Source organism: Symsagittifera roscoffensis, chromosome 7 (assembly GCF_963678635.1).
Source record: "Symsagittifera roscoffensis chromosome 7, txSymRosc1.1, whole genome shotgun sequence".
Lineage (NCBI taxonomy): Eukaryota > Metazoa > Xenacoelomorpha > Acoela > Convolutidae > Symsagittifera > Symsagittifera roscoffensis.
In genome coordinates this window covers 30963632-30977725 of record NC_087068.1, presented here as the reverse complement: position 1 = coordinate 30977725, position 14094 = coordinate 30963632, and the positions used below count along the sequence as shown (strand labels likewise).

The following is a 14094-nucleotide window of genomic DNA, read 5'->3' as shown; positions in this document are numbered from 1 at the left end:
CTAAAGTTACTTTATTCAACCGCTATTACCTCTTGTTAGGGGTATAAGGGCTTTTCTAAAAAATTTTTTGTAAAACGTGAAGGGTGTACCCTTCCAAATTGAGGAATTTGCTAAAAACAATCTCAAAAAATTTTCACGCTTACTTCTCCGAAAAACTTTTGTCCCTATCAGTAAGCTAAGCTAATTTCTGAGCTATTGGTACCAAGATCAACTCGATATGCCCAGTAGTTCCAAAGTTATTAACCAAAACGTCTTTTTTCTAAACTCGAAAAATTTTTCTCTCTTATAGGTTCCGCCTAACTTTTTCCGCAAATCAGGTCCTTTCGACCTAAAAATTATTGATCCGAGCTCAGAAGGCCTATACTCTTCTAGTTCAATGCAAAAGACCCGATCTAAAACGCTTTAGTTGAAAAAATTTGCAAAAAACTATGCTACCTGTACCCCTCCGGATTGATGAATCCACCAAATCAAACACGTTAAGTTCGATTTCTCTGCAACCGGGAAGGTTTTCGGGTAGCGGGTTTTAAAACTTGTAGATTCACTAGTGGACGTTGTCCGAACAACTATTTTTACTGTTCTAACTCAAAAATTTTAAAAAATTTACTGAATTTTTAGTGTTTCGGTTTCTCAAAAATCACGAAAATTCGGTTTTTTGGTTCCAAAATAGTTCCAACCACTTCCGAACTAAATTTGACCGGATCTATCTATTATGGTAGTGCAATTACGATGTAACACACTACTTTAGCGCTTTTTTCCGTTTCAAAAATTATCGATATCTCAAAAATCGCGACTTGTGGGGGAATCAAAATATCGCTATTTTGACCCTAAAAACCGGTCTGTTTTCGTTGTTTTTGACTGAAAAACGATATAAGACTATTAATATAGGCTATATAATTAATAATATTAGTAATACTATACCCCTCCGGGTTTGGCTAATATCCGAATTAAGGTGCTTAACTCGGATATTCGCAGTTCGGTGAAGGGTCACTACAGTGCAGCACTGTCGAGCCCCCCACAGATTACTATCTTAATTTTTGTACCAAAAGGGACACAAAACTTGCTAACGATACCCAACAGTCGATTGTTGTTGTCGTTGAGCCCCTTCTTGTTGCTCCTTGTACTGCTTGCCGGATCAGTCTTCTCCCAAGACCCCTCCGAATTGAGCGCAAATCATCTGACCCTTCTGGATTGGGCGCAATTTATCATTAACGTGCTTAAATGCTCAAATAACCCTACAGTACAAGCCTCACAAACGGGCCACAAAACTGATCGTAACGATCCTGACTGATATAAATGCCTGTAACAACAATATATCTATCAACAACAAACGGGAGGGTCGGATCACATCTTGTCTGGGGGGATGATTTCTACTGATTTTTTACTTTTTTACTCTTTTTGGTTTTTTTTCGGTTATTTTTTTATGTTTTTTGTTTTTCTTGGGTACTATACTACTTTTTGTTTGGTTTTATATATATCTTTAAGTGTTTTTGGTCACAAACCATTCAGGAGATGACGGGACCGCGAATCCCCCCACCCTTCCTGGTTCGTGAATTTTTGGTCCTAACTAAGTTAAAAAGCTATTCACGGTAATCCGGAAGGCTTCCGCGTTCAAAACTACCCTTCCGCCCCGGCGGTTTAGGCCTATTAAGGGCGTTAATGTGAGCATCCGCTCGGCGCGGAGTGCTCGTTAACGGTTCTGCCGGTCATGATGTTAAAAAAAATAACACCCAGGAGCGCCATAAAAACATCTATGTAAAATTCTCCCGGAAGATACATATCGACGGAAGACAAAACTAAGTCTTAAGACGACTGGCTAACGTCTAAACAGAGCTTTGCATGCTTTTCACCGTCTCTACCAAGCCAGTACTTTTCGGTGGTCTTTCTAACATCGGGTCGACAAAAACGTTACTGCTTTCGGCTTCGGTCAAAACACTTAAATTAACTAGATTACATGCAGAAATAGTGAGCTCATGGCTGGGTCTCAGTATCCCCAGACCACGAGGTCACTCCTAAAAACAGGGCTATTACTACTTATTATATTACTATTGTTTTTGTTAAGTAGATAAAAATCATCATCTCCATCGAAGATGGATCAACCCTTTCCCCCAACTCCTAGCTTCTCATCCTTATCAAAATGAATCTAGATGTGAATTAAATTCAAGTCAGGAGATGACAAGAAGCTAAAAGTTTATGTAACAGGATAAAAGTTTCAGTTCCTTTACCCCTCCGGATTGACAAATCCGCTGGATCAAGCTTGTTAATCCTGATTTCTTCTTAATCCGGAAGGCCGTTTTTCACCCTTCACCGTTGTTCACAACGGCCTTGCAACTATTGTAGCGGCACAAAAGTTGCAACTCGGAGTGTTCTCTGTTACTCTGTAACTCGTTGTCGTTTTCCAATCTCGATTTCGTAGTTGTTGTTAGCGCAGCTAATGTTGTTCTGTTTTTCTTTCTTGATTTAGCCAAAATGGCCGTTTCTGACGTTTCTCAGAAATATGACGTCATAATTCGAATTTTTGAAATTTTAAAATACCAGAATATTCCAGTCCTCACCGTTTGGCCAATCGTTCCAATAACGTTCTTAATAATCACCGATCCGGAAGGCTCGCTGCTAAAAATTCGAATTCAGCGGAGATTGCATTTTTCACATTCTGGTCGATGCTCATCTCAAATCTCGAACTATTTAATAAGTTTATCACAACAATTAGTTTCTTTGTTTAGAGAATTAAAGGCATTCTTTAAGTCTAGTTTTTGAAGAACAGTGCAGTTATGTTTTTACACGAAGGTGCAGCTATTTCTGCTCCTCATTTAGTACCGCATCCTACCTGTAGGTTTTCCGAAAAAACTTTGTCGCTCGGAGAGGGCCTTGCTTCCAGCGCATTTGGACGCGATACGTTTCATCGGCATGATCCCTATGACCATCGGTCTCAACCCTCCGCTTATCTTATGAGGGCGATAGCTTTGCGCCTAAAAAGAAAGATCTTTGGGATTCGGGTGTTTTACCATCTCCAATGAGGTTTATCAGCTAAGTAAGCAATTTCAGGAAATTAAGTCCTGCACTGCCATTCGAATTACTAACGAGATCTTTAAAATTTGAGGAATTATTTTATCTGGACCTGCTGCTGATCCGTTCGGAAAGGACATTATCGCTTTGTATAGGTCGAATTCGGTTACGAAAAAACTATCTTCGGTTACGAAAAAACTAGCTTAGTAAGCGATTTCAGAAAATTAAGTCCTGACTTGCCCTTCTACTACTAACAAGATCTTTAAAAATTTGAAAAACTGTTTTATCCGGACCTGCTGCTGATCCGTTCGGTAAAGACATTATCGCTTTGTATAGGTCGAATTAGTGAAATGATGAAGGACTGGCGATGAAACTTCGGTAACTCTGATCATTTTTCACCTTCCTATTGTATATAATTTTAAAAAAATGCGTTAAAGAAACATTTGCAGCATTTTTAGCTATCCTTTTGCAATTAAGGTGTTTGTTCTATTAAAATTGTGTTTCAGGTTAGAATGAGTGTAGTTTTGTTGATATCCATTTGTTTTCTTGCTGTCTGTTCTTTCACCTCTGCGCGCCAAGAGTTCACAACAGGTGTTCTAGAATTAGATGACCGAACTTTTGACAAGGTAAATTTTATTACCCAGGTAAAATTTAAATGAAACTGATAACGAGTTTAATTCCATTTGCTAAATGGAAGGAACATTACGCTTCGCAGTATCAAAGGTCCAAAAGTTCAGCATCTGGTTTAGAGCTGTTCAAGTGATTCTTGCTCAATAGCTGAAAAAGTTTTTGGGTATAATTTGATTTTTTTTTGTCTTTTGGTTTCCTCTTAGTTTTTTGTCGGTTTTCTTGTCGGGTGTTGAATTTTTGTAACTTTTTTTTTCCATTTTTTCAGTGTCAATATAGTTCATACTTAGCTAATTTTTGTTTGTGCTAATTTTTTTGTTAGAAAAAAAAGGTTTCAGAAATTTTCTGTTAGACCTTTTTATGCATTAAAGTTGCAACTTTTTCGGATTTTGGTTTCGGAGTTTTTTGTTTCTCAAGTTTGAGGAAGTTTGTGAAAACTAAGTTTTCGGCGATCGTAACTTTCTTCAACTACGTATCAACGACCTTACCCTAATTTTGGCAACGAAATTAACTAAGATACCGTACAGATAATCTACTGGCACTTCTCTATTAGACACTAATCCGAGGAAAACAAATGCACTTGGAGAGTGGTATGCAGATGTGGAAACTATAACATCACAAACAAGATAAAACTAAACTGATGAACTTGAATCTGGCTGCGAACCGTTGAGAACTGTCTCTAAGTATTTTACTACTACTACTACTACTACTACTACTACTAATAGATGCTCGCACTGGTAAAAATGAGGCAAACTAACAATTTTGAATTAGGAACTAACGGTTTCATAGATTATAAAACGATCAAGCAGTAAGCTTCTCAATTAAAACCACCCCTTAAGTTTGAAGTTCTGGCTTCCAACTCCTGAAGCATGGAAAAATCCTGGATTACTTCAGTTTTCAGCAGAGATATAAGATCAAATCATTAATCTCCAAGCACTTGAGATAGTTGAACCAAAAAGAGATCCATTAATTTTTCTAAAGAAGTTTTAAGTGCGAGAGTTCTTCTGGGAGAGTTCCCTTTTGGCAGAAGGTCAAAGAACCCCAGTAGAAGAGTGACCTATGAAGTACTCTGACATCAAGATAGAGCTAACAGCGGAACATCAAGATTATAATCAAGTTAACACCGGAACATCAACGATCTCCTTAAACGCAAGGAGCACCAACGCAAATTCACTGAAGAAGTTTAACTGAATTTAATTTAGAGGTTGCGGTATTTCACTTTTTTGCGGTAATTCACTGAACTTAATTTTGAATTTGCGGTAATTCACTACTTTTGACTAATAACAATCATTTTGCATTCCAAAGATAGTAGTCTATTGTTTGCGCATAGAAAAACATCCGGAAATTTGCAGAGGTTGTTTGACCTCAGCGAGTCAACCACTCAATAAAAACAGCTTATAGACACAGCAACTTTCCACTTTGCAATATGACTGATGCATGGAACCACTCTGCAGGAAAGAGTTTGGTCACCAAATTGGACGGCTCATAGGCATACCCTTGCGTGTAAATTGCAGACTATCTGTCTCTACTTTCGTTGGCCTTCAGTTTCGGGTCTTGCACCTACGCGTACAAATGTCTAGTACAAAGACACTGGTTTCAATTCATTCCTCCTCGCTATCTTGATTCATATCTAGCAGCCGATCTATGAACCCAATTTATGAATGATACAAAACTTTTTGAATGTTTTTTCCTATCAGGGTCAAAACTCTCTCAAGAGAAATGTGAAATAACTCAAACTATGGAATTTTTAGACCGTATAAAAAGCCAATGATGTCTCTCCCGAAAAAGCAAAGATATCTGCAGTGCTATATAAAATCGAAATGCCTCAAACGGTAAAACAAGTGAAAAGACTAATTAGGTTTGTTCAGTTTTAAGATCTATATGCCTAATATAGGATGAGAAGTTGCTATAATTCTACAGGCTACTTAGAAAAACAGTTAGATCTCCAATTCCAGAAATAAAAAGATCTAATTCAGGTTGCAAATTTAACGCTTAGACTACCCAAACCCATCTTAACTACATAATGTAATACTCTGTGACCATAGCTACCATGGAACTGGGTTTGTGATAATGGTTTAAGAATACGTAAAATTAGAAAACGACGGAGAGATGAAAACGTATGCACCAGTATCATTTGGTGCTGGATTCTTCTAGTACAGCACAGTTGAAAATCTCAATATAATAAAAAGAATTTGTAGCGCTGTACTTTGTGTTTGATCGTTTTGCTCGCTTCATATGGGTATCAGTAAAGTCATTCATAGTTCGAGCAGACAATAGAAGTCTCACACAATTCTTCCATGCAGAAACAACCACCGTCAATGTGGAACTTTCTAGACCGAGTGTTATCTTTTGATATTATCATCTCACACATCCCGGAAAAAGCAAACTATGCAGCGGTTTACTTGTCTCTGATTTAAATTGAACACTCTTGCCCTGCTTAAAATGACAGGTTAATTAACTGTTAAGGAAAAAAATATCCAGGCAATAGCAAAAGAAGGCAGAGGCTTCCCTTATGATGGTTCAGAAAATAAAAAAAAGTTTTTTGACGAGCTCGTCGGAAAAAATCTCAAATCAGAAAATGCCAAGACTTGGGCTCCATCAGACGCACCTGACAAAAACTAAACTTTTTAAAAATTTCCTCATGCCTCAAAACCAGAAACGTATAGTATCACCCAGATTCTGCTGGCCTATATAACAAGTTCAACATGAGAAATGAGTCACTGGGCTGAATAAAATAAAAGAAGGACCCAAACATCGAGAATGTCACGAACTGGATGCGTTTTTGTAGTATATTAAATCAAACGTGCGCAGACAGTCGATTAAATAAAAAGGTTTGCAGACATTCACCGAGAATTGAGTCACTGGGCTGAATAGAATAAAAACAAAGATCTAGACTTCGAGAACGTCACGAACTGGATGCATTATGGTAGTATACTAAATCTAACGTGAGCAGACAGTCGCTCAAAAAGTATGCAAAACAATTTAATCACTCGTGTTGGAAACTGAAGTTTTTTTCCTGAAACGTTTATGCCGTTAGTAGAATGATAAAACACAAGCAATATTGCTTACCAAGGCTTTGGAAAGAAGTTATTTATCATATCCATAAATCGCCAATAAGGGGGCACATCAGGTCAACAGGTGGGCACTCGCCAAGAGGTATTCTGACTAGAACAACAGAATTGTTCAGAAAAGTTTCCATTCACCAAGGTTCACTGAATTTCGGGTGATTAGTATAGAAATTTGTTTGACATACTCGCAGCTCACAAACGTGTCAAGCAAAGACCAGACACCACCATTTCAACAAATCTCTTCTTTACAATCGTTTCAATCGGAGAGTGCCAGAGCAGACGCAGTAGCAAGAGAACTTACGAAAATGTTATTTGTACATAGCTATGTACCGAAACGATTTGTCTAATTTAGGAACTACGTAATATCAAAACTAAGAACATGAACGCACTAACTTGCTCGAAATACAAGTTAGTCTCGTGACATTGACGCACCCTCAAAAATTTGGACTAGTTGAAAGCTGACACTGAGATATGTAACAGATTTTCAAAATACATACTGACATACAATTGTCAGACTGGCACAGATGGGTACCGATTGCGACATTTATCCACTATACTTCGTGTTACTCGTTAATTGGATCTTGTATGGAGGAGAACCATAAAACCCCTCGAGCTTCATTTTTCCTACAAAGCACTCGCGTTACCTACTTTAAAAGCAGTAATTGTAAATTCTAGAGGCGATGCTCGAAAAGTTCAGGGAAACAAAAGCAATCTTGCGTCCAACCACCGATGCCGAGGATATTTTGACCATGAAGCAGTAGTGCAACCACTGAAGCAGCATTTACTATTTCCTCCTAATTCTCCCAAACCATTGCTCACAAACCAATCAGGCAATGGAAATAAATCGTTGAATGTCTGGATACCTATGTGACGAGTCGAAATATCCTAACAAAAATTAACTATAGTTAGGAAATTTAGAATTAATTATACGCAATGGTATATTAGACCCATCAGTTCTTTGTAAATAAAAAAGTTACTTTCGAAAGAAGGAATCAACTACGGAGACCAACTAGCAATGGCCATGCACGTGTTGGTAATTCTGCCCTAGATATAATCAAAAATCGAAGATAACGCAGAAATGGTTATGCGTAAGATGGCAACGCACTAGGAAAGTTATAATGTCATCTGACAACATCGTCAAACATAGAAAAAACTTCGGTCACCATGCTAAGGTATCAATATGTCAGCTCGTAGTTGGAAAAATAAAAACAAAATCAAGCTCTTACATCTTCGACTACTCAGGAATTTAAAAAAAACGAAGTAAGGCTGCGATTGCCCTCAGATTACGAAAATGTAAAGAATATTAAAAAAACTCTACATGTTTTAGACTCTCAAGGCCCAATAGCAGCAATAAACCAACAGAAAATTTTCCAACATAAACCACAAGGATTAAACTGAAAACAAAACAGTCATAAAAATGACAGATAACATCAGAGAAAAACAAGGAAACAGAAAATACGCTCTTGAGCTTAGCTTCAGAAAAATTGTAATCGGATAGGCTTAATCGAATAAATTATACCCTTAGCAGATATAACTTTAAGCTGAATAAATCTTAGTTTAGAGATGGTATTTGCGTAAGATATGGATGAAAGCGGGTTAAAATTCCCCTTACACGAGCTGGAGATTCAAATTTTTATTTCTCGCATGACCTACACTGCACAAAGAGTGAACACGCCCACATACGGCATTATAGAATCAGAGGTTTTTCGAAAATTTGACAAATGATATTTGCTTTGACAATCGAAATTGAGCCGAAAATATATTCAAAGATATATCTTCAGAAATCAAATCGAGGGGCGGATCTTGGATTTTCTCAAGGAGTGGAGGTTTTTATGCATTTAGTTTTGTTTCAGGTGCTAAGTGCGTTTGATGCAGTGCTGGTAAAGTTCTCAGGCGATGATATCCCTGACTATATCCTGTCTGAGATCAGCGAGGAGCTTGGCGGCGATACCAGAGCCATTGTGGGTCATGTCAGGCTTGAAAGTAAGCCAAATTCGCCATTTATATTTTAATTATTATTATATGGCTCCAAGCTCATATGACAATATGCCGACACCTATAGCGTTTTTGAATTTTTTTAACAAAGCTGTTCCAGAATGTTACCGCATTCAAAATGTAACCGCGTTTTTTGGGTATTTGCATGTGGCTCTGGATATTTGGACGAAAATTGATATTTTTTAGTGGCGATGACTCGTTTGCAGTTGACTGAAAATTACTTTTGCCCTTTTTTGAAGGTTCTCCCCGCCGCCTCGCGGGAATTTTTGCATGCCATGCAACAGCCCTTGTTTGGAAATTTTTGCATCAGATTGCAAACAAGAGCCTATTGCAATTTTCCGGTTATGAAGATTGAATGTAGTATTTTGTGTGTGTTTGTGCAGTTCAACCAATTGAACTGACGGAAAAAGACGAGCACAAGTACAATGATTATGACGATAATCCACATAACGATCTTCCGAGTACAGGTCTTTATTGTTGTTCTATCTGGGATTTAAACGTTAAATGTGATATCTTTTTGTAGTCAATTCTGAGGTTCCTCCGCCATCGGAGTACGAGGATTATCCCGAGTACGGGGGTGAGTCATCAGGTAAGAGGTAACCTGTGACTTGTTGTGATTGGTTACACGATTAGTTTGGCTCACCACGTTTGACTGAATTGTACTAGCCTGTTAACCTAAGCATGATAAACTGATTTTTTCCTCACAGACAATTTCTTATTGTATTTAAGTGCGCAGCATGAATTTAGTTTGGCTCGGAATTGTTATCAATGTTTTCATGACACAAAAGTTTATGATATACGATCTTATTTTTTTACAGATCCGGAACCAACTAATGTTGAGCTAGCAGAGCGCTTTCACATACAGAAAGACCAGTGGCCTCAGTATTACCTCTTCAAAAAAGGGAGAGCAGAGCCTATCATCTTCCACGCCCCTGACAGCAGCGAAGAAGCGGACGAACCGGAGAATCTCAAGAAGTTTCTGACTAAGAACGGATTGTATTTAGCCAAAGATGGATGTTTGAAAAAGATGGACGAAATTGCGTCTGAATTCGTTACAAACAAAGATAAACGAAGCGAGTTGCTGGAAACAGCTAAAGCTCAAATGGAAAAGTATAGTGACGATGCTGAAAAGGCATCGGCCAAAGTGTACGTCACTTACATGAAGAAAATTCAAGAGAAAGGCGATGAGTTTGTTCACTTGGAAGCCGAGAGACTGCAGAAGATTTTAGGCGCAAGCATGTCGAGTATGAAACGAGTTGAAGTGACCCGAAGAGCGAATGTTATCGAATCTTTCAAGGCGTCGGCTGCGGAAAAAGATGAACTGTAATTGACAATTACGAGCTTAAACTAACGTTGGCTCTCATCATTTTTCACTGTTTAATAACGTGCTTAGTTCTATGATCAGGAAATCAACCTATCAGAACTGATAAGGTTTTTGTTCAATAAATGTCGATTTTCACTTTGTTAAATATCAGTTATTGATAATCGTGATACCTAATGTACAACTTCATTCTGTAAATGTGGCCTTAAAATGGTGCATACCTCATCTTATATCTGTTCTAATAAATGAATATATGTTTATTTGTTTCAATTTGGCCTCTTGTTTGAGATGCAGTTTTTACAAAAAGCGGTACCTTAAGTGTATTCTGTAAATGTTGCAGCTTTTAATCACTGGTATCTGTATGTAATTCACATATTTAGCCATCTTATTTTTCTCCCATTATATTTGATTAGTCGAGTCAGAGTGAAATTGTGTTCAAAATAAGGAAGCTTGTATTGTTGCTTTCAACAGGAATGTGCTTTAGAGTAGAGATGCACCGGATTCCGGAATTCCGGCTGATTTTACAGTGAATTCCGGAATCCGGTAAAAAATACGGGAAAATACCGGAATTTGGTGCTCAATTTTACTATCATTTCCAATAAAAAAAAACGAACTTTCAAACATTTGAATTATTGATTCAAAAGTGGAATGTTATCATGGAGTAAAACCAATTTTTCCGAAAAATCCGGAGTCAGTCTGTTCCGTTTAACGGAGATGACGTTGCTGGATGAGCTGAACACCTTTTGACTTCTTACGGAGGTAGGAGGTGCCGATTAGTATGCCCGGGTAATTTTCCGCAAAAGCGGGTATCGAGACTCGTTCTTCCACCAGTCGATCGGATCTTTCACGTTCATGTCGCATCTGCAATGTGCAGCCACTTTACATACTGGCTCCTCATTCATCGAAAATATCATTATTCATCAGCACTATAAACAAGTTCCGGTTCCGGAATCCGGCAGTTAGTAATTCCGGTTCCGGAATTCCGGCTAAATCAATTCTGGTTGCATATCTACTTTAGAGTAGAGATACTCAAAACTTACTGAACAAGAATTAAGTGTCGAGAGATTTTAATTCTAATCTAATTCAAAAACAACTCTGGTAGGATAGCTAATTAACCGATTAGGGTTGCATTTGGCTGCCCTATAATCGACGTCAACAAAATCAAAATCAAAAGTAATATCAAAAAAGGATCGAGTTGTAGAAATCTAGGGAAAAACATTCAGAAACAATAAATTATGCAAGTGTTTTAATCTCATTGACTAGCGTACGGTGCATTGGCTGTAAACTCTTATTGATCGAGCTTATATTTGATTATATCAAAAAAACGATGCTTGCTCATAATTTCCTCTGAAAAACTTGTTTTTGGTCCCAAGTCTTTTTTCGTATGCCCTCGTTACTGTTTTTATTTCGAGTGTATACAGTACTGTTAATTACTGCCCCTTTTAATTGTGCCATTCTCCTATAGCTTTCTTGCCACATCGCCCACAAAAGAGGGTGTAGACTTTTTGGGTAGCTGAAGTCTAACAGCCCATGCAGCAGTAACTAGGGTGCGAGTTCAAGTAAGACGCAAACTGCAGCCCGAAACTTGGACAGCGAAGAATGAGGAAAAGCGCGAAAGCTATCTGATACTAATCAGCTCAGGCGGCAATCAGTTGACAACAAAGTTAAAAAATAAACTTGTTTTTTTTCCAAGTTGAAAGGTTACTGCAATTGATGAGATTATACAGTGCTGATTTAAATTAACCGGACAAAACGAGCTTAACTTGAAATTTAAAACGCGTTTTTCTCAAATTGGGTTGAATTTAGGTGAAAACTTATGAAGACAAAACTCGCTTAAAATTTTAGCAGAATCAATATGGTGTAATTTGTTTTGCGAAATTCGGGCCCAAAATTTTACCCCAAAAATGGGTCTTTTTGGTTTTTCTTAGTTAATCAAAAATTACGTCAAAAACACCCAGTCGATCTCAGACATAATTATACCAAAGTGAGCCCCTTACGTAGCCTAACAAACTTTAAGGAGGGTATATTCTCCAAAACAGTGTATAAGTTCATTTATTTTCGTTTGATAGACAAAAAAGGTCGTTTTTACTATATAAAACAGCAACTTTTTATTTCAAAAACAATTTTTAAACATTTTGCAAATTTTTTTGGAGAATATACCCTCCTTAAAGTTTGTTAGGCTACGTAAGGGGCTCACTTTGGTATAATTATGTCTGAGATCGACTGGGTATTTTTGGCGTAATTTTTGATTAACTAAGAAAAGCCAAAAAGATCCATTTTTGGGGTTAAACTTTGGGCCCGAATTTCGCAAAACAAATTACACCATATTGATTCTGCTAAAAATTTAAGCGAGTTTTGTCTTCATAAGTTTTCACTTAAACTCAACCCAATTTGAGAAAAACGCGTTTTAAATTTCAAGTTTAATGCGTTTTGTCCGGTTAATTTAAATCAGCACTGTAAAAACTGACAGTCATTCATATTTTGAACCTCTAATAATACCAAATAGCTTGCCTGTTACAAATTAAGTAGCTAAAATACGCGGAACTTAATTGGGCGTTTTCTTATCTTATGTCTAGGAAGTAGTATTTTTAAAAGTCCTCTTGTGATGTTCTGGTTTTTCGCTAGATATATTTTATAGATAGATAAAGATTTTAAAACTTAGATATAGCTACATAGATCTGGATCTATTGATAAAGATATCGCTATTTAGATAAAGGTATTTTATAGATAGATATAAAGTATTGATTAATAGAAATAGGTAAATATATAGTAAAGGTGTCATGACAAAAGATACCAATCCAAAAGCTCCCATTACAATTGATACCGTACCAAGAAAATTGCCCATACCATAAGATCCCATGCCAATTAAAAAGATCCCATGAATTATGAAAAAAAGACATAATCAAAAAGTAATCAGAAGTAAATCTTGAATGATGATGCCTCAAGTAGGTTCACGCTATTACTGAACAACGCAAACCTAAGAATTAAACTCAAATTGGACGAATATTTTGGATAAGCATACTGCCAACATGTGTTTAACTTAGTGTTAATTTGGTATTGAATAAGAAAAGCTCCATTAAAATGCATACACTTAGCATTTATTATTGTTCCGACTTTCGATACGAAAGTAACGGAATATTTGTGCTCGGGGTGGTTTTTCTTCAGACAAACTTCGACTTTTCAACTAGCCATTTTTGACGGAAATTTTTTGTATCATTCGAAAGGTATTGTTATCCTGAACTCAAATTTGAAAAGATATTTCACCTGTGAATATTTTTCGTAAAATAACGGGGGTTTAAAGACAGGCATTTTGGCCAATTTGGGACAATTAACGCGCGTTATATTTCGCGCTATTAACGCGTCAGCGGAGAGTTAATCCGTGTTAGAAATCGTTTCAAATTGGTTGAAAATAGCTTTTTTTTTGCCAGAATTGATTTGTTACAAGGAACGAGATCTATCCTTCTGTACTTTATATGGCGTGTGGGGGGATAATTTTCATAAAAAATTCCAAATTTTAGGAAATCTTTTTCTTTTCATTTTGTTTTAATTTAATTTTACCATGTTATTACTGCTCCATAGACCTTAAGAGGCAGTCGGAACATGCAAAGCCTCGCCCTGATACGAGCAGTCTTGTCTGATTTTGCAACTCATTGAAAATTAAAAAATGAAATCTTGTACTTGCCCAAACTCACAAAAAGGCCAACACTTATTATATATGACGGTACTGGCTTTGAAAAGAAGCGCGATACAAAGACGGCAACCCACTAGCGCTGCAGCAATTGGAGATCATAGGTGTCCGAAAACTTAAATGACACGTGGGGGCCGATATACTCTCAAACAGCAGCGAGCATAGTCTCGGACTCAACGCAGACGCTCAGAAGCTCGACAAGATGACCGTCATTTTGAAATACCGGATAGTTTTATGCTTTTTTGTCTTTTCAGTTGCGGAAAACAAGATTCGGAACACATTGATTTTTGGCAATATTGAGAAACTCAACGCACGCAAACTGAACAATTGAACCTGCTTTGTAGACGGTACTTTCAAATTATCCCCCAGTCACTTTAACCAGCTCTACACTG

At 37.3% G+C, this 14094-nt stretch overlaps 1 protein-coding gene across 2 annotated transcripts; it reads left to right on the top strand.

The window, feature by feature from the left end:
• The first annotated feature begins 3512 nt into the window (after positions 1-3512).
• On the top strand, positions 3513-10402 carry LOC134851250 (endoplasmic reticulum resident protein 29-like). 2 transcript variants are annotated; one of them, XM_063867248.1, is made up of 4 exons: positions 3513-3629; positions 8552-8681; positions 9217-9282; positions 9512-10402. In XM_063867248.1, exons 1-4 carry the CDS (start codon positions 3516-3518, stop codon positions 10018-10020), a joined length of 819 nt encoding a protein of 272 aa, XP_063723318.1. In that variant the 5' UTR covers positions 3513-3515; the 3' UTR covers positions 10021-10402. The 2 variants fall into 2 exon arrangements, with proteins under 2 accessions (XP_063723318.1, XP_063723320.1); XM_063867250.1 differs by lacking the exon at positions 9217-9282.
• Positions 10403-14094: the final 3692 nt, after the last annotated feature.